Source organism: Alosa alosa, chromosome 5 (assembly GCF_017589495.1).
Source record: "Alosa alosa isolate M-15738 ecotype Scorff River chromosome 5, AALO_Geno_1.1, whole genome shotgun sequence".
NCBI classification, from domain to species: domain Eukaryota; kingdom Metazoa; phylum Chordata; class Actinopteri; order Clupeiformes; family Clupeidae; genus Alosa; species Alosa alosa.
The window spans coordinates 4,649,036-4,669,377 of record NC_063193.1 but is presented as its reverse complement, the minus strand read 5'-3'; the positions used below and the strand labels follow the sequence as shown (position 1 = coordinate 4,669,377).

The 20,342-nt window shown below is 39.2% G+C and overlaps 3 protein-coding genes across 5 annotated transcripts; 1 reads left to right on the top strand and 2 right to left on the bottom strand.

The window, feature by feature from the left end:
• Positions 1 to 1,971: 1,971 nt before the first annotated feature.
• LOC125295357 lies at positions 1,972 to 6,106 on the bottom strand. Of its 2 annotated transcripts, none has more exons than XM_048244646.1 (6): positions 6,042 to 6,106; positions 4,690 to 5,013; positions 4,398 to 4,505; positions 4,234 to 4,277; positions 2,971 to 3,063; positions 1,972 to 2,866 (listed from the first exon to the last, which is right to left on the bottom strand). In XM_048244646.1, exons 1-6 carry the CDS (start codon positions 6,043 to 6,045, stop codon positions 2,774 to 2,776), a joined length of 666 nt encoding a protein of 221 aa, XP_048100603.1. In that variant the 5' UTR covers positions 6,046 to 6,106; the 3' UTR covers positions 1,972 to 2,773. The 2 variants fall into 2 exon arrangements, with proteins under 2 accessions (XP_048100603.1, XP_048100602.1); XM_048244645.1 differs by lacking the exon at positions 6,042 to 6,106 and adding an exon at positions 5,176 to 5,313.
• Positions 6,107 to 10,769: 4,663 nt separating this feature from the next.
• si:dkey-63d15.12 lies at positions 10,770 to 14,937 on the bottom strand. Of its 2 annotated transcripts, none has more exons than XM_048244642.1 (6): positions 14,873 to 14,937; positions 13,511 to 13,834; positions 13,219 to 13,326; positions 13,055 to 13,098; positions 11,662 to 11,754; positions 10,770 to 11,559 (listed from the first exon to the last, which is right to left on the bottom strand). In XM_048244642.1, the coding sequence occupies exons 1-6, from the start codon at positions 14,874 to 14,876 to the stop codon at positions 11,458 to 11,460; spliced, it is 675 nt and encodes a 224-aa protein (XP_048100599.1). In that variant the 5' UTR covers positions 14,877 to 14,937; the 3' UTR covers positions 10,770 to 11,457. The 2 variants fall into 2 exon arrangements, with proteins under 2 accessions (XP_048100599.1, XP_048100598.1); XM_048244641.1 differs by lacking the exon at positions 14,873 to 14,937 and adding an exon at positions 13,996 to 14,281.
• LOC125295356 (transmembrane protein 233) lies at positions 14,797 to 20,246 on the top strand. Its single transcript, XM_048244644.1, has 3 exons — positions 14,797 to 15,227; positions 18,591 to 18,725; positions 18,946 to 20,246. Exons 1-3 carry the CDS (start codon positions 15,015 to 15,017, stop codon positions 18,955 to 18,957), a joined length of 360 nt encoding a protein of 119 aa, XP_048100601.1. The 5' UTR covers positions 14,797 to 15,014; the 3' UTR covers positions 18,958 to 20,246.
• Positions 20,247 to 20,342: the final 96 nt, after the last annotated feature.

Sequence of the window (20,342 nt, the reverse complement as noted above, 5' to 3'; positions counted from 1 at the left end):
TCATTAATATGATTTTTTTTTAAAAATCAAAACACACCTGTCCCTTACTTTTGGGTCCTTACCGCAACTATGAACTAAACCCATATTGAATGTATTTTACAAAGCAAAACAAATCTAGTTTCTAAGGCAACATACATTAATGAATGAGCACATGGTAAACATGTGCTTACCAACCATACCAAGTGACTCAAATGTCAGAGAAAGCCAGGTAAAGATCATGTCTTTATTTGTTATAACCATGTATTAATTATGGGTCCTTACCGTAACACTTAGTAATTGTGTATTTTGAAATACTTTTTAAAAATAAGTTTATATTACTGTTAGATTCATGTGTATGATGTGGTGACACTGAAACTAACATAACAAACCTTGTTAGCTACCATTATCTGCCGTATTAGCAAAAATATAATATACTGTACCGCAGCAGCCTTAGGTAAAATTGGTATATATAGTATTCATATTATGTACAAATTGTTGCGGTAAGGACATGTTGTGGTAATGACCTTTGGTAGAAACTAATGATAAACCCATTGAAGATAAACATTAAAAATAAACTTGTTCCACATTTAAAAATCTTAATGACTTTATGCAATTGTGTGTACATGTGAACATGTTTTACAGATTGTGATGGTTAAGATGATTTTTATAGGGGTTGATTTTGTCATGTTTAAGGGCATCAAAAGTGACCCAAGTTGCAGAAACACACAATGTTAACATGTGAATGAGTGGGTGAGCTGTACCAACCAGAGCCATGCAAGGTAACGATGAAGAGAAGTGATCCCTGCTAGGACCCATCAACTGATTCTTTGCTTTTATTCCATGTTTGATAAGTCACTTGTGTCCTTTCACACATTCATGCAGAAACACACAATGTTCTTCACAGCATTTCTGGTCTTTGGGCTATAGGTGGATATGGTTGTTCCATGGACATACTGTACAGTGTAGACCAAAGGGCTGTAGCCCTTGGTGAAGAGACACTTAAGTATGAAAACCCCTGGAAGTACTTCACCAAAAAATGAGACCTGTTCCACAGTGGCATGTAAGTTGTGTGCCACTGTTTTGTCTTATTTCATTTTAGTTTTGTTTGTTTTTCTTTATGCTGACTGCCATACACTGTCTTGTCCACACTGTGCTTGGTATGGTTGGCCTATTGCAAGGGGTAGTGTTGTGCATTGAGACTAAACATCAATATCATAGGTTGACAACAAGTTAACAAGTATTTCCACACGGGAGACTGTTCCTCCTGGGGCACAGGGGTCTACACTGTATGCCTCAGGTTGTATGAGTTTAAATCAGATTTTGTACAACCCTTTACTTAATACACTCATACTGTGAGCATTTAGCAGGCTCTACATTATTGGCGGCGCCCTCAGGCCGAGGCTTTATGTTATATTAATCTACATAAGCCTATGAGGTCTTAAGAAGGGCTCCACACTCATAATTGTATGCTGTGGTCATTTTGCCTTTGCTTAGTGTGTATCTTTATCTTACTCTGGCTTACACCATCTTTGCCTTGCTGTGAATCACACTACTTTCTTTTCTTTTCCTGATTGGCCTTTGTAAAAGCTCTTAGATTCTAACCCTGAAGCCTAGGTTGAATGCCCTGTCAAATTGTAACCATTGCCTTCCTTCTAATTGGTTGATTTTTAGTGTTTATACCTTGAACTTTTAGAAACAGAGAAATTAATCAACTTTGAATGTTTTTATTGGTCTCATTCTAGAGACTCTTTTTCTAAACAAGACACATTGAATACATACAATATATCTTGTATCCGCCTCAACCTGTTTCCTACATGCTTTGACAAAACTCTTGCATATTACCTGCAGGTCACACTTGTATTATATTTTATATAAGCAGGTACCAGTCAAAAGTTTGGACACACACACACTTATTCATAGTTTTTATGTAATTCTTTTTTTTTTACTACATTGTACAACAATACCGTGCAATGAGACCAGGTCGCAACTGAACAATACCTACATCATCCAAAGTATGATGACAGAAGACAAAGGTTTCTAGAAATATATTATTTCCCTGGGCCACATTTCATATTCTTCACTGTTTACCTCTATGACAACTTTGCCGATAATTGATGTTTTGACTGATTAAAACCAACTTCATTCTTTTCAAAGATAAGCAACAAATGCTCACAATGTATGGGAAATCCACCAAGGCTGTTGGAAATCCGTTCCAGCTGACTATATAAAATTGGTTGAGAGGCTGAGCAAAAGGTCTGTACCTTGAAGAATTTAAATTATTGAAAATATAGCTTTATTTACACTTTTAGATAAATACCCAGAGCTTTCACATTACCTTTAGTCAGTTGTCAAAGTTGGAAGCATGTGGTGCTATATAGTTCACATGTCTTTTGGTCTAGGTAACATTTATCCTTTCAGAATGGATAAGTAGACTGGGTATTAGTCACTGGGATCACAGTTTTATATGAACAGGTGTTTACACATTAATTACACAAGGTGTGGATGGCGGAGGAAACATGCTCTAACCGTAGCTATAGCAAAACAACATGCCACCAGCACACTACAGCCAAGACATTAACCATTATTATCATGTTATTATTACTCCCCTTTTACAAATACATAAACACACTTGCAGCCACATGCACAAGCTTGCACACACATGCACACACACATTCCTCATATATGCATAGTATGGTAAATAGGTGAAGGGTTGCTCAGCTAACTTATTTTGAAAGTTGATTTTGCTACATGATGCTTGTATGATAGCAGGAACCAGTCATTGCCCATGTTTGACCTAGTCCATATGTCTTATTTGTATGGCAGAATAGACCACAGTGGTATCTAGTCCATGTGTTCCACTTCTCATCCATTCTGGTTCTGGAATTTTCTAAATGAACAACACATTATCTTAGTTAATACTGTACAGTACGACATTTTTCATTGCCATTTAATTTCATGTTTTTGAAGATATGGATTATGTGTTCAGATTACCTGTTGATTTTCTCTACAGTTGAACGTATGATTGTTTATCACAGCGTATGTAATTTCCTCTGTGCCCTCGGATGCTAACTCTTGAGGAATAACCTGAAATTGTTTTACCAGGTGTTAGCAGTAGTATTTATCAACAATATTAGATGTTACCTAAATAAGAATAATTCTTAATAGTTTTATAGGAGAATAATTTATTTTCTAGTTGACGCCTAGCAGTCAGGCAACTGCAGACACTAGGCCCTGTCAAAGATATAAACCAAACACAAAAACAGTGCTTACAAACAGAAAATGCTGGACCAAAAGGTGGTTATTTTGACATATTTTGTGGGTTTTAAAAAATAAGTGGCCAATTGCCATGAGGCACACTGCAAAAACTGCTTATCTAATAAAATCTAACCAAGTGTTGTTAATCGTATATCAAGATCACATAATCTAGTTAATATTGTTTTCAGTATAAAGAGACTTACCTAGCGCTTTCTCTTAAAATCATTCGATCATTTAATTTAAGAACAGTTTAAGACGTCTCGTCCTGAAAACAAGCAAATTTGTCTGCCAGTGCATTAAGTAAATTTATCTTGATTTCCCCTTGGGGATCAATAAAGTATCTATCTATCTCTATCCATCTAAAATAAGTCAAAGTCTTCCTGAATTAAGTCAAAATGATCTTTTGAGAGAGTGCTAGGTCTCTTCATACTAAAAATACTGCATAGATTGTTTGATCTTAATATAAGATGAATAACTCTTGGTAAGATTTTTTTCAGTAAAGTCATTTTGTGGAATAATAAGCCAAATGTCCATTGAACTGTCAGCCATGACTCAGCTATACTATAAACGGCTTGTCTAACCAGGTGTTATAAATCTTATATTAAGATCAAAAATCAAGTGCTTTTAGCACAAGAAGAGTTTGACTTATTTTAAGATGTCATATCAAAGCAAATTTGGCCACCAGTGTGTTAAATTTGGCCACCAGTGTGTGAGTAAATTTATCTTGATATGACATCTTAAAAGAAGACATTATGCTATTAATTAAGTCAAAACAATCTCACGAGAATGGCAAGTATCTTTATACTAAAAACAATATCAACTAGATTTTAATATAAGATGAGCAGTTTTTACAGTGTGTTTTTCATTGAGTGATGCATTATTTATGTTTTAGGAACTCTAAAAATATGCATATTTTGTGGAATTCAGCTGAAACGTAACTAACAATTAAAACTGGGATGACAAAAAGACTAACATGATGGATATTACATAAAAACCTACTTGTGGGACATTTTCTGTTCTTTCCTCTTTGTGCTGGTCATCTCCTGTGAGGGTCAGAAGTATGCATAATATTTCCCACCATATCATTCTGGGGTATATTCAGATTGATTATATATTACCAAAGCCTATACAATGAAATCATGATTAAAATATACGTTTATTACTTTTAAATCTTCTGAAGACCAGAGCAATTCCTCCGATGAGCAGAACAACGAGCACACCACCAACTGAAAGCCATAGGCCTACATTCACTGGCAGAATCTCAGGTTCATCTGATAAAAAACATGGAAGGGCATGAACATGGATGTTTACAATACAGTAGATAGACGTAATAAACAAATATGCCTGATCCATGGCCATAGGCGTATACAATAAACATTTCAAATGTTGCAGCAGTATCAATTTGTTGAGTCAAAGGCATGCAATTGATTTGGTTCATTTGTTTTTTTGTCTTACCAACCACTGTGAGATAGGTTCCGTTTGCAGATACATGCAAGAGCTTTGGGATCATGAAGAACACATTACACCTATACCACCCACTGTCATTCAGTTGTAATGAGTAAAGAGGTAAAACACGTGAATTATTTGACTGGTTAATATATTTCTTCTCCTCGGTTAAATAGGGCTTGTTTTGTTTTTCCCATTGCACATACCCACTCCATATATTGTTAAAATGGATTTCTGGAGCACAAAAATGGCAGGTGATGCTTGCATTTGTGTTCTGGGTAACAGTCAAGTTTGGCACCTGCCACGCAGTAACATTGGTTCCCTGTGCGTACTCTGTAGAAAGAAAACACAATAGTTAGTATTGCGTAGGTTAATTGCTAATCACAAGCATTTGATTGCCTATATTGGCGATATTTTCAAGCTAGTTTTCAGTGTCAGAGTAGCCTACTACGTCAAGTACGTTAGTTTTGTAAGGTCATCAACAGGTCCACTTACCTGGAAGACAGAGGGCTGCCCACAGAAGAATAATATCGCTAAATGCGACCATTGTTACTATGATTAACATATTTTGCATTCTCGACTGAGAACTCGCAGCGACAACTCAACGAATAACCTGTTCTCTCAGTCACCTGAAACTATTGTAGCCTACCGCAATCGTCACACTGACTTCCTCCAACTCGCCCTGCAAATCATCCTTATGCAGATATGGAGACAAATGTTTATATACGACCTCAAATAGGCTACAGTCATCTGTAGTTTGGAACAGGTCTGTTTAATGTAATAGCTGTGTAACCTACATAATTACGACGATTAGATGTGTTATGGTTTTCTTTTTACGCTGTCATCAAACAGCACTTACCTGCCTTTCGCGCACGGAATTTTAATTTTAGATTCCACAAGGTGGCGCCGTTTCTGACTACTGGGGCTTCAATAGGCTACATGAAATGCATCTATGTTTATGTTAAGACGATGATCAGTGATTTAGTACATCAATCTATGCTTTGTATTGTAAGAATGGAAAACTGATTGCTGACTGCTATTGGAGGGTCCAGTGAAAATGCTCTCTGACTTCATTTTGGCTATATGGTCTCTCTCTCTCTCTCTCTCTCTCTCTCTCTCTCTCTCTCTCACACACACACACACACACACACACACACACACACACACACACACACACAAACACACCCACCCACACACACACTAGGGGTAAGGTTCACCCCTTGAATAAATAGGTCATCTCCCATCACACTCCTCTGCTGTTCCCTCCTTTCTCTCAACTCCACACTCTTCCTCTTCTTCACTTTATATCTCTCTCCCTCTCTTCTTTCTCCCTCTCTTTTCACTCCTCCCTCCCCACTCACTCATTATTCCTCTCCTCTCATCCAGTTGCTTTTGCCAGCCGCCTGTTCTGACTGTGTCTGTTCGGTTCTTCTGGGCTTCACTGGTCATTCCTGCTTCTCCATACACCAGCGATCCTCTCCTTTCCTTTGGATATCTCCAGCCATGAGCCCGGGAGCTCCGCAGACGGAGAAGAAGATGAAGCAGTCTCTGGGTGGGAGTGCGGGACATGGCAGCACCGACCGTGGACTTGCAGATCACAGACTAGGAGAATCTCAGGAACCTCCACCACTGAAGAACTACATCTTCCTCACCATCTTCACCTGCTTCTGTCCGGCATGGCCCATCAACATTGTGGCCCTGGTCTTCTCTGTGATGGTAGGGCTACTGTTCATGTGGATTTAGCTAGCACAGTGGGATGACAGTGCAGAATATTTCTTTTTTTGGCCTTTTTATGCCTTTAATGGCAGTGGAGAATGACAGGAAGTGAGCGGGAGAGAGAGTCGGCGATTTCAGGATATAGAGCAAAGAAAAGACACAATATGCATCATAGCACTGTTGCTTATACTGTAGTATATCTGATTTTTCAGCCTCTGAGTACTGGTTGTTGAACTGACATAAACCCAGTGCCACGACCTGTGGCCTATAGGACTAGATACACTCCTGCATGAAAGCCCCTGCAGTGGCCCTCCTGTGTGGTTTGGTGCCATCAGTGTGGGTTCTTCAAATACGTCTGTCTTCATGTTGCACCTTCACCCTCTTACCAGCCTCTTGGCAGTTAGTTCAAGATAGATGATCTTATACCAACAGTACCCCCCATCCCTTCTCTTCTATTTCTATTGCCCTCTCTCTCTCACACACACACACACACACACACACACACACACACACACACACCACACACACACAAACACACACACACACACACACACACACACACACACACACACACACATGCATGCATAATCAGTCACTCAATCACCCACATACAAACTTTCACCTGAATTCACCACTCTTTCAACTGAAGTACTACTTGGCATCCATAAAAATATGTTACATTTAAGGAAATTACACCCCAATATGGGAAAACCAATTGCAACTGCAGACAGCATTATGCACTATTGATCATGTAATGTTTAACAAATGTGACTCCAGATTTGGATGATCACATAGGATGACTGGAGTATATACTGTAACGACCCTCTACTACCCTGTCTGAAAATCTGAAGTCAAAGAGCTAAAAAAGAGTGACAAACAAAGTCAAAAGTTCTGTATATTGAGGGACAGGCTAAAGACCATTATGAATGGAGTTATTTACAATAAGTCATAGTCAAACATGTATCCATGTGTTCTCAAACAAGTTGTGGTAGCCAAAAACAAGGTCAATAAAAAACAAATACATTGGTTGCTACCCATAGCCTATTTTGGTTATATTCATAACCACACGGTCTCTTTCAGTCGAGGACACACAACATTAACCAATAGGAACAGTAATATCACAACGTTAACCAATGGGAACACTAACATCACATCGCGCCTCTTGACAACGGTGGACAAGCATTCAACATGAAACTCACCACTGGGGTGCTGTGCACACACGGCTTGTGGTTATAAAACGGCGACAACATGTCGGTAAATTGAAAACGCCTGCAGTACAAGCAGAGCTCTGGCAAGTACTAGTGTACAAACAAGGCCCAGTTTGCCGGAAGCATCATAAGCATAGGTAGTTCATAAAGTCCCTCTTTTGGACGCCTTACCATTTTCGGAACATTTTATCACACTTTTGCAGTACTTGCGTTAATGTGCCAATGATTTTCTGTTGTAATCAACACTGGCCAACAAGATTGAATGTTTCCCATAGTAAAAGTACTGAAATGGTGCACACACACACACACACACACACACACACACACACACACACAAACACACACACTATTGATCATGATAAAAGCCCATAGTATGGTTAGTTGTCACAATCTGAGGGTTGCTCAGCTAGCTTATTTTTAAAGCTCACGTAGGCCTATGTGCTATTTGTAGGAAGCAGTGATTGCTGCACTTGCACTGTGTGAGCTGCATGCACATGAACATGGCCATCATTTTAAGGAGAACTGTGGTATTTTTCATAGATCCTATTTGTTAGTATGGCTAAAGGTGGCATGCTAAGAGCAACTAGCAAATTGTGAATATCTGTACAACCTGGTGGTATGCTGTGCTATTCAGCTATTCATGGTTGTTGTGAAGAGAAGTTGCAGCATTGCTGGAGGTTTATCTGTTGCTGATGTGTTGTAACTTGTCATAAGAATGAAGGGGTCTGAGATGCCAAACACCACTGCGGAGTCTCCTGGAGGCCTGTACTTGACATTGAGAAGTTTAGCTGCTGTAAGAAGTACTCAACCTAGTATCATAGGGTTATAATTCTGTACTGTATAACTAAATTATTACAATTAATACATTTAGTTTCAATCAGTATTGAGCTCTGTGTGAATAGAGTTTCATGTAACAGACGCTAAATCGAATGCATATATGTCATTTACAGCAAGATGGGCAGCTTTTTGCATAGAGAGCAAGGGGGAAACAATGTTCAGATTAGCATTACTGATCTTTCAACCTTTGAGCAGTGTGGTCATACAAGACCTGTGGCCTGCTAAGAATAGTCTAGAATAGCATGCATTAAACTCCCTGTATTGACCCTCCCATGTGGTTTATCCCCCTCATTGTAGGTTTGTCAAAGACAACATTCTGCACCTTGAGCCTCATAGCAGTCTCCAGACACACATAAGCATGAATGCATGCACACATGCAAACACACAATAAAACCTCTCTCTCAGTTTACACTCGCAAAATCAGTCTTCTTGCAAATCTTCCTTGCTAACTCAGCATCAGTAATTTCTTGAGATGTTGCATATGGAAGAACAGCCTAAAGACGACTTTGGATCAGTTATTCAAACTGTTACAACCAGCTCTGAGCCGCAATACAGAACATAATTGTCAAGTTTAGTCATTTGATTTTCAACAGGTGAACACTGTTTTATACAATTCAATGTTTAGGAATTTATTGAAGCTGTATTTGGAACGGAACACCCCCCTTATTTGAATATGTAATACCCAAAACTTAAGTGATTTCCACAGATTGTGCTGTTCACATTTATAGACCATTTAGTGGTGGTTGTAACAGTGGTATTAATAATGAACAGACAGGCTTGCTCAAAAACACACTTGGATTTAGAGTTGAAGTGATGCCTGCAAGATTGACAGGAAGCCATGATCACACCATACTTAAAAGAGGAAATCAGACACTCACCACAGGGATGGTAAAATACATTATATAAACAAAATGTACATCCCTCATTCAGTCGATGCATAGGTACTATCTGAAAGTTGTGTGTAGTCAGTTAATTCACATGATCTACTATAAGATATGCAAGTTTAAGATAACAGACACACATGCACAATGTGCAGTGAACAACGCAGTGATGGCTTGTAACGCTTGCACATTTGTGGGTTTTTAACAGTCTGGCGACACACCATCTTGCTGTAATCTAGGGTCAACTTTGTCATAGCCTCCACAGACAGTTTTGCATCTAGGATTGAATTATCTAATTATCACCTCAAGTGTCTAATTCAGCTACTAGTCTTGCACTACATTGGACTCAATTGGGAAGGGGTCTGGACCCTCAACAATCATTTTTTAGATTTCCAAAGGGTGTAACCAGCAGTGAAACTAAACTTAGGATGGTAAATCAAAAGAGACGTGCTGTAGGATTTGAGTTGTCATAAGCATAGACATGGTACTTTTCCACTGATTTGCATTGTATTTAATACAGTACGAGCCGGTTGGGAGCTAGCTGGTTAATGGGCAACAGGCTTTTTAAATCATTATCATTTTTTGATCTTCTATCAGTGGCTGTTTCATCACATTCAGTTGTTATTTCTAGATGTTCTTTAAAGGTTAGCCTATACACAACAACAACAAAAACAACTTAAACTAGTACCAAATACTTTGAAATGCCATCAAACACATTTCTTATCAGAAATCTGATTTCTTATCAGTTTCAATGACGATGTCCTGTCTGGTCTCCTAGAGCAAGTGTAATGAGTTCTCAGCTTCATCTGGTTCCCAGGCTAGCACCATGTTTCAACTTTTGATTTCAGCTTTCTATGTGTCTTATGTCATGCTTTACCTGCAAACTTATTTGCTTACACTTTTTTACTTTTCTATCATTTTTTAAAATCATGATTTGTGTCACAGCTGCCATGTGCATTTTTTTCTTTTAAACAACAATGAAATCAGGTTTCTGGTATGCACCAATAAGTTTCATGAAGGAACTTGGGTGTTTAACTCAAAAGTAAATTGTAAACATACTTTCTTTTTTGGTCATGTCCCTCTAGAGGCTCAGTATTTCAGGGTTAGCCACATTAACCCATTTACTCCTGAAATGCCTGCTAAAAACACCTATAGAATCCTATGGCATTCTAGACTAAATAACCTTATTTCCTGAGGGTTTTCTGAAAAAATACTAAGAATTGTCAACGTCTACCAAAACCTTACTATCTAAGCCTCTGCACACCTAGAAACATGAAATAAAAAGCATGCTGCGCTACGCAGCAACCAGCGGGAGATACAATGCTGCGCTATGCAGCAACAGGCGGAAGATAGAATGTTGCGTCGTGCAGCATCCAGCACGAATGGGTTAAAAGAACATACTTGTTAAATAAAATAATTTAATCAATGTTACCATCATTGACCTTTCCATTTGAATGACATTTAAGACGTGTGAAATCAGTCATGAGTCAACCGTCTGATGGAACCCTCTGACGGAAGACTATCAGCGACAGTTTCAGGTATAACACAATATCCTTTCAGACAGCTGGAAATTCCCAATACATCCATGTGCCACCATGACATTTATATGCCTCTTGGGCAGATTCTGACATTAAATGTTTACAAACGTCCTTGAAAAAAACAATGTGTTGCATGATTAACTGAGAATTGCTGTAAACTCTCCACTGAAGGACTTACAGATAACAATCTCCTCTGAAGGCTGGAGGGCTAATTTTTTTTTAAAAATCACACCTCTCTGTCATTGCTGCGATGAACTACACAAGCCTGTTCACAGTCTGTTCATCAGCATCAGTCTGCTCATCATTTAATATGCTAAACATTGATGAGAACAGGGAAGATGAACAAAAACAAAGCTGTCCATAGGCATGCATGCCCATGTACTTGCATGCAACAACTCACTTGTGGTTTGGCACTTGTCACACGTGTGGGTTTTTGAAAGATGACCACCTTTGCATGCAGCAGTCTGGCGCCCACCTACAGCTCCCACAGTAATGTCTGTCGGTCCATCAGGCAGATGTGCGCACACTCATAAATCTAGAATGATTTGTGTCTAGTTAAGCTACTAGACATTTACTACATGTCCATGTGTTCATGTTTCATCTAGTCTTTATGCGTATGGGAGAATAGAGCACTGACTCCTCCACAGTGGAATCTGGGCCGTTTGTTCTGTTTGCCATCCTTTCTTGTTCTGGAATTTTCTGAATGAACAACACATTACAATAGTTAGCATTGCAGTACATCATTTTTCCATGTCATATCATTTTATGGTTTTGTAGATATGGATTATGTATTTAGGTTACCTGTTTATTTTCTCTACAGTTAAAGCTTTGCTTGTTTATCGAAGCATATGTAATTTCCTCTGTGTCCTGGGATGCTGATTCTAGAAGGACATCCTGTACAAATTTTTAAACAGTTGTTAGGCTACTGTAAGAGTAGTATTAATGAACAATATTGGATGTTACCTAGATAAGAATAACTTAGTCTCAGAAGAGAATCATCTCTTTTCTAGTTGACACCTAACAACAAGAGCAGTCAGGTGACTACAGACCCTCGGCACTGTCACACAATGTTAACCAAAGTCGTTCAAACTCAAACAGAAATGGCATTCTGAGCCTGATCATACAGCAAGATATGTTGACCCTCTGCATTGTATCAAAATTTGAAGTACATTGGACCTGTACTTTTGAACTTGTGAGCGGAAACACACACAGGTGGACGCACGGCCTACCAGGGACGAGGGTAATGATGTTCATGAATAGGCCAATTGCCATGAGGCATAGACTGCAAAAACTGTTTATTTAATAAAATCTAACCAAGTGTTTTTAATCTTATATCAAGATCACAAAATCTAGTTAATATGGTTTTCAGTATAAAGAGACCTACCTAGCGCTTTCACTTAAAATCATTTAATTTAATTTAAGAGTTTAAGACTCGTCCTGAAAACAACCAAATTTGTCTGCCAGTGTGTTAAGTAAATTTGTCTTGATAAGACCCCGCTTGAGTTTCCCCTTGGGGATCAATAAAGTATCTATCTATCTCTATCTATCTAAAATAAGTCAAAGTCTTCCTAAATTAAATCAAAATGATCTTTTGCGAGAATGCTAGGTAGGTCTCTTCATCCTGAAAACAATCCCGCATAGATTGTTTGATCTTAATATGACAAGATAACTCTTGTTTTGTTTTTTTTTTGTTTTTTTTGCAGTAAAGTCATTTTGTGGAATAATAAACCAAATGTCCATTGAACTGTCAGCCTTGACTCAGCTATACACTACAAACTGCTTATCTAACCAGGTGTTATAAATCTTATATTAAGATCAAAAATCTAGTTGGTAGTGCTTTTAGTACAAGAAGAGTTTGACTTATTTTAAGATGTCATATCAAAGCAAATTTGGCCACCGGTGTGTAAAGCAAATTTGTCTTGATATGACATCTTAAAAGAAGACATTATGCTATTAATTAAGTCAAAACAATCTCACGAGAATGGCAAGTATCTTTATACTAAAAACAATATCAACTAGATTTTAATATAAGATGAGCAGTTTTTACAGTGTGTTTTTCATTGAGTGATGCATTATTTATGTTTTAGGAACTCTAAAAATATGCATATTTTGTGGAATTCAGCTGAAACGTAACTAACAATTAAAACTGGGATGACAAAAAGACTAACATGATGGATATTACATAAAAACCTACTTGTGGGACATTTTCTGTTCTTTCCTCTTTGTGCTGGTCATCTCCTGTGAGGGTCAGAAGTATGCATAATTTTTCCCACCATATCATTTTGGGGTATATTCAGATTGATTATATATTACCAAAGCCTATACAATGAAATCATGATTAAAATATATGTTTATTACTTTTAAATCTTCTGAAGACCAGAGCAATTCCTCCAATGAGCAGAACAACGAGCACACCACCAACTGAAAGCCATAGGCCTACATTCACTGGCAGAATCTCAGGTTCATCTGATAAAAAACATGGAAGGGCATGAACATGGATGTTTACAATACAGTAGATAGACGTAATAAACAAATATGCCTGATCCATGGCCATAGGCGTATACAATAAACATTTCAAATGTTGCAGCAGTATCAATTTGTTGAGTCAAAGGCATGCAATTGATTTGGTTCATTTGTTTTTTTGTCTTACCAACCACTGTGAGATGGGTTCCGTTTGCAGATACATGCAAGAGCTTTGGGGTAATGAAGAACACATTACACCTATACCACCCACTGTCATTCAGTTGTAATGAGTAAAGAGGTAAAACACGTGAATTATTTGACTGGTTAATATATTTCTTCTCCTCGGTTAAATAGGGCTTGTTTTGTTTTTCCCATTGCACATACCCACTCCATATATTGTTAAAATGGATTTCTGGAGCACAAAAATGGCAGGTGATGCTTGCATTTGTGTTCTGGGTAACAGTCAAGTTTGGCACCTGCCACGCAGTAACATTGGTTCCCTGTGCGTACTCTGTAGAAAGAAAACACAATAGTTAGTATTGCGTAGGTTAATTGCTAATCACAAGCATTTGATTGCCTACATTGGCGATATTTTCAAGCTAGTTTTCAGTGTCAAGTAGCCTACTACGTCAAGTACGTTAGTTTTGTAAGGTCATCAACAGGTCCACTTACCTGGAAGACAGAGGGCTGCCCACAGAAGAATAATATCGCTAAATGCGACCATTGTTACTATGATTAACATATTTTGCATTCTCGACTGAGAACTCGCAGCGACAACTCAACGAATAACCTGTTCTCTCAGTCACCTGAAACTATAGTAGCCTACCGCAATCGTCACGCTGATTTCCTCTGGTTTCCAACTCGCCCTTGCAAATCATCCTTATGCAGATATGGAGACAAATGTTTGTATATGACCTATCAAATAGGCTACAGTCATCTGTAGTTTGGAACAGGTCTGTTTAATGTAATAGCTGTGTAACCTACATAATTACGACGATTAGATGTGTTATGGTTTACTTTTTACGCTGTCATCAAACAGCACTTACCTGCCTTTCGCGCACGGAATTTTAATTTTAGATTCCACAAGATGGCGCCGTTTCTGACTACTGGGGCTGACACACTTACTTTCAATAGGCTACATGAAATGCATCTATGTTTATGTTAAGACGATGATCAGTGATTTAGTACATCAATCTATGCTTTGTATTGTAAGAATGGAAAACTGATTGCTGACTGCTATTGGAGGGTCCAGTGAAAATGCTCTCTGACTTCATTTTGGCTATATGGTCTCTCTCTCTCTCTCTCTCTCTCTCTCTCTCACACACACACACACACACACACACACACACACACACACACACACAAACACACCCACCCACACACACACACTAGGGGTAAGGTTCACCCCTTGAATAAATAGGTCATCTCCCATCACACTCCTCTGCTGTTCCCTCCTTTCTCTCAACTCCACACTCTTCCTCTTCTTCACTTTATATCTCTCTCCCTCTCTTCTTTCTCCCTCTCTTTTCACTCCTCCCTCCCCACTCACTCATTATTCCTCTCCTCTCATCCAGTTGCTTTTGCCAGCCGCCTGTTCTGACTGTGTCTGTTCGGTTCTTCTGGGCTTCACTGGTCATTCCTGCTTCTCCATACACCAGCGATCCTCTCCTTTCCTTTGGATATCTCCAGCCATGAGCCCGGGAGCTCCGCAGACGGAGAAGAAGATGAAGCAGTCTCTGGGTGGGAGTGCGGGACATGGCAGCACCGACCGTGGACTTGCAGATCACAGACTAGGAGAATCTCAGGAACCTCCACCACTGAAGAACTACATCTTCCTCACCATCTTCACCTGCTTCTGTCCGGCATGGCCCATCAACATTGTGGCCCTGGTCTTCTCTGTGATGGTAGGGCTACTCTACTCTTTAGCTAATCACAGTGGGACGACAGTGGACATATTACTAAATGATTGTCAAAGTTTTCCATGTTTCAGAGTCCCCATGATGGATATATATATATAGATAGACAGATAGATAGAAACTTTAATAATCCCAAAGGGAAATTCAAACACATTGATACAGTTTACCTAAGGATAGCTACCTCACAACTATACAGTGTAATGCTTAATGTTAGTATGCCAAATTATGATAATGGAATGAGATGATTATCCATGTAAGAATATTAACAAATATTCTACACAGGCAAGTTATATGTATTTCCATAGCAGAGTCATAAAGCTATAGTTTATTTTCCCTGTGTGACTATGGATACCTGTCTGTGAAATCCAAGCAGTGCCTCGTGTTCTCATGATTCAGACCACTAAAACTCTCATCAGATAAAAATAGATCCTACCACAGCACATTAGGTTCTGTGTTTGTGTGTCACACCTATACTCACTCCTGCTTTACAAGCACATACACACACACTTGCAGCTACATGCACACAGGGAAACGTGCACACATGTACACACACACGCACACACACATGCACACACTCTCTCTCTCTCTCTCTCTCACACAAACACATACAAATGCCCAGGATGTCCTATACACACAGATATGAAAACCAAAGCATTATCATTTCTCCTGTAATTATTGTGTGTTATCATCTGTTGAAAATATGACTGTATGCATTCGCATTCATGGCTTATTGCTAGCCTGGGTGCCAGCCGAACTTAGTCCCGCCCACAACATTTGAGGTCGGGAAGTTCGGTATGGCATTGCTCCGTTTTGGAGCAATTATGCTCGCCCCAAATCTGGCGGACCATTCAAATCGGGCTTTACGATGATGGACAGGTGAGCAACAGCGCCTCGTCTATCACGTCATCTGAGCATGCTTAGGTTGATTATGTTTGCAACAAAAACGCTGTGGCTAGAAGGAGACAGATGGCTTTTAAGACCCTATATGGAAAACTGCATATTATTTCAATGAGGTTTTATCACTGAAAACGATTATTTCAGAAAACTTTGGCCAAAGTTGAGATGTGGGAAAACTCATGGTTTCACTTTCATCAAGGGAAAACAGCGTGTTGCATTGTGACATGTTGTTAACTCGTTTGTTTGAAATCTCTGATTGACCACCTGTTGGAGGGATTTGTGACAGCCTTTCCCAGCTGTTTATAACATGTTTGTAGCATATCAGTGTTCCACAGATTTATTTTTAAAAACAAAGGGGAAATAGGCTATCAGTTTTTTCCCTAATAGCCTACCCTACTACATATCTCTTAGATTTCGCTAATGAGTGTTGTAGGAGATATTGACGGCACAATAACTTTTACAAAAGACCAGAAAACAATGCATTTGTGGAGAAGAAGGATGGTTCGTGTGTTCTTCCTACATCTCACGGTAAGTTATTTCGTTGCTCTGATTGGTTAGGTCTATCCAATTGAGTGCAGAGGTATTCCCCACCTGTATCGTTTGAAACACACCCCATAATTACGTCCCAATGGAGCAGTATCAGACTCATATTCTGACTAGAATTGAGTATGGCTACGTCAGGCTAGCTTATTGCATGACTGCAGTATGCAGATCAGCATTTATTTTGTATCATGCAACTTCTACTTTGGCAAGTTATTGTGGTCTTATGTGGTAGATAAAATAATACAAATGGATTGCCACTGAGCACCCGTCTAAAATGTGAAATCCTAAGTGCTTCATCCTACACACAGAGTCCTGAGCGTGGTTTGGTTTTTAGGCTACCCTTATGCCTCAGGATGAGTGGGCAACTGCACTCCACCTCCACGTCTGGAAAAACTGTCTCTCTAAAACTTTTAAACACCCGAAAAAGGCTGAGCTTTGTTTCAAAAGGTTACTAAAACTAAAGACTCACTCCCTCTACAAAATCTTCTGAAGGCCTAAAGCAAATACACAATACACAATACAATACAAAGTAGACTTATGTGAAAGAGTTATGTGCTAAATACTGACTAGTGACTTGATGACATTGTAATCATTACAGAGTGAGGGGTGTATGTGCTTCTATGTGTCTTAAAACCTGTAGCTGTAGCTTTGAATCTCTCTAGTCTCAGACAGCACCTTTGGTCAGAGCTGCCTGCAGACTTGTCACGCACATGGTTGAAAGCGGAGACACGCTACAGCGTAGTGTTGTTACAGGGTTTGTGTGACAGGGTGCACAGGCTCAGCCTGTGGAGAGCAACACCTTCTGGTTTCAGGTTGACTTCAGGCTCCAGAGTGTGATAGTGAATCTACTTGTGGGTGAGGGTGTCGGCCATCACAGCTGTGAGAAACAGGATGAGCGCTGCTAACCACCTTACCTAACAGACATCCTAAATACACACTTTATATAAAAAACTAGAAGAAACATACAGCTGGCCTCACGGGAAACAAATGAAAAATGAGAAGAGACAGACAGACCAACATATTTTGTAAAATCACCATGCATTTGGATGGAAATACATTTCTATTGGCTTTTGTACATTTTGATTGTTTGCCTTTCCATACCTTATACAATGCGATGGATCTTAATAAATATAATGTTATGCATTTATAGTTATAATGTTTTGCGTTATCATGTCTCTCACATTGTAAACTCTTTTAAGTTTTACTTTATTCAACTTATAATTACAGTACTTGAAATGCAAAGAGACAGATAGACAGACCGACAGGCAGGAAGAGAGGAGGAGGGGGGTCATGGCAGTGAGATGACAGTGGTTTAAAATCGTGACGATGTGGGGACAACAATATGAATGTGTGAAAGGGAAAGTGCGTGGGAAAACAGGTGTCAGTCAGAGGTGAGAAATACAGTTGACGTTGCTCAAGTTCACTCTAAACTGTGTGCACAGCAATTACATTCAGCTAATGCAGACCTAAGACATGTGATTGCACGGCACTGCACTTCTGAAGTTTTTTGTGATAAAAGTGATGTACAGCCCGTGGGCCTTTGGGGGGACATCACTGACCCTGTTCAAAGAGGTGATCACAGCATTGGAGCTGGAATGATAAAACATGAAATGTGGTAAAAAGGGGAAAAAAAAGTTTTGTGTCAAAACCATGACCCAGATAATAAAAATAAGAATATGGAAAGTCTAGTCTAGCCAATGAGGTTGAGGAAATGATAGAAGTTGAAGTGAAGTTGCATGTCTTGCCCAATTTAATGTTTATTGAGGTTCAGCATAAGGTTGAACACCTAATGTTGACCAGTCTTTGCATCTGCTGTAACTGTTTTATTTAATTGTTTTTTTTCTCTTACTCTCACTCTCTCTCTCTCTGTCTCTATCTCTCACTCTCTCTCTGTCTGTCTCTATCTCTCAGTCCCAGAGTAGTTATGATGATGAAGACTATGACGGTGCCCAGCGCCTGGGTAGGAAGGCCCTGCACATGGGCATAGCCTCCATGATCATTGGCATCCTCATCATCATGATATTCACCATCGTCCATTTCACAACGGTACTGTCACATCAAAGAATGCACACAGGGCACACACACACACACACACACACACACACACACACACACACACACACACACCCATGCCTCCCCCACACACACACACACACACACACACACACACACACACACATGCCCCGCTCCCTGATATATCTGTATGCCATACAAAGTTGTCATGATAATTGTCTAATCTTGTATGTTTGTTTTCTTCTGTAACTAGAAAGCAATATGAAACAACTCGGAGAAACCATCCAAGCCAAAACATCAGATAAACAAACATATAAAGATATACTGTATATCCTGGAGGAGTAACTATTCTCAACAAAGGAATCGATGCCTACGGACACATCAGAGAGACTGGACCCACACACTGGGGCAGGCTTGGTCTCCCTCCCTCTCTCTCTCTCTCTCCTTTTTTTCCCATCTCCCTCTCTCTGCCTGCTACAAAGAGAGGCTGTGGGCAGGATCTGTCTTATTTTTAACATTCAGCTCAGTACCATTTCCAGCACGTCCCTCTACGACTCCAACTGAGCGAGGGAAGCACTGACTGATCTCTGTAAACTCACGCCCCAGCTAAGGCTACCAGGTCAACAGAGGTGCCGTACATATGAGGACGATGTACTTTCTTCACAGATGGTCTTACCGCTACTGCTACACCCTGTTTTCAATACCCAATGATCCCCCACATTTTATATCAGTATCTCAAATGTGATTTCCTGAACCTAACCAGTGAAGTCAAGTCATAGCTGTGTTTGAAACACTACATTAAAAAAGTATGATATTTCCCAAAAATATATGTCCCTATATCTCAGCTCAGCTCATCAGCTGTGAACTAACTCATATATTGTATTATTTTTATAAATAATATAATGCTTTCCGTTTGCACCCAATTACATTATTGCATAATACAGTTTTTCTCGATTCCTTTGACCTGCTTAAAGAAACTGGGATCCACTTGGTCTTCATTAACACCTTCTTTGCACAGCAGAAGTAATCTCTTGCAAATTTGCTCACACATTTTCAAACTCTATTGATTTTCCTGTGCTAAACAAAAAGAAAACTAAGAAGAAAATCTATTCACAGGTGGTAAAGATCCCTTGCATAAGTCTGAATCTCTGATACACCTGTGTGAATCTCCTTTGCACACTTTTTCAATAAGCAATCATTCATTATCCATCAGACATACAATGTCTGTTCTGTGTTGCTATTTGCAAATGGATCTAAGGCACATTTAGAGAAAGTACTGCATTGCCTATGTGGTGAAGAAAAAAGTACAAAAGCTGACAAGTCCAAGTGTTTACTGTAGGTCTATTTCAATGAATAATGACAAATGTGTCTTGTCTATGTCTTACATGTCATGAAATGTGTCTTGTCCAGGTCTTACATGTCAGTGACAATTAGGAGGCTGAAACTCTTCATTTTGAGAACTATGTTTTGCATTTTGTTGTCCGGTGTGCAATGATTGATTGAAATCACACAGTGATTTAACCCCAATATGTGTTGTTTAAAGGAACCGTATGTAAGAAAAATATTTCAATTAATCATAAAATGGCCCTGATATGTCACTAGACATTAAGAAATATGTTCATTTCAAATACTTATATCACTGACAACAGT

What these genes read in the sequence shown, in the direction of transcription:
- LOC125295357 (XM_048244645.1), bottom strand. Translation starts at nt 5,254, where the DNA reads ATGCAAAATATGTTAATCATAGTAACAATGGTCGCATTTAGCGATATT. An exon ending in GAACAGAAAATGTCCCACAA is followed by an intron (nt 3,064 to 4,233) that starts GTAGGTTTTTAT and finishes AAACAATTTCAG; the next exon opens with GTTATTCCTCAAGAGTTAGC. An exon ending in ACTGTAGAGAAAATCAACAG is followed by an intron (nt 2,867 to 2,970) that starts GTAATCTGAACA and finishes TTGTTCATTTAG; the next exon opens with AAAATTCCAGAACCAGAATG.
- si:dkey-63d15.12 (XM_048244641.1), bottom strand. Translation starts at nt 14,074, where the DNA reads ATGCAAAATATGTTAATCATAGTAACAATGGTCGCATTTAGCGATATT. An exon ending in AACCCATCTCACAGTGGTTG is followed by an intron (nt 13,327 to 13,510) that starts GTAAGACAAAAA and finishes GTTTTTTATCAG; the next exon opens with ATGAACCTGAGATTCTGCCA. An exon ending in ACTGTAGAGAAAATAAACAG is followed by an intron (nt 11,560 to 11,661) that starts GTAACCTAAATA and finishes TTGTTCATTCAG; the next exon opens with AAAATTCCAGAACAAGAAAG.
- LOC125295356 (XM_048244644.1), top strand. Translation starts at nt 15,015, where the DNA reads ATGAGCCCGGGAGCTCCGCAGACGGAGAAGAAGATGAAGCAGTCTCTG. An exon ending in CCCTGGTCTTCTCTGTGATG is followed by an intron (nt 15,228 to 18,590) that starts GTAGGGCTACTC and finishes TCTATCTCTCAG; the next exon opens with TCCCAGAGTAGTTATGATGA.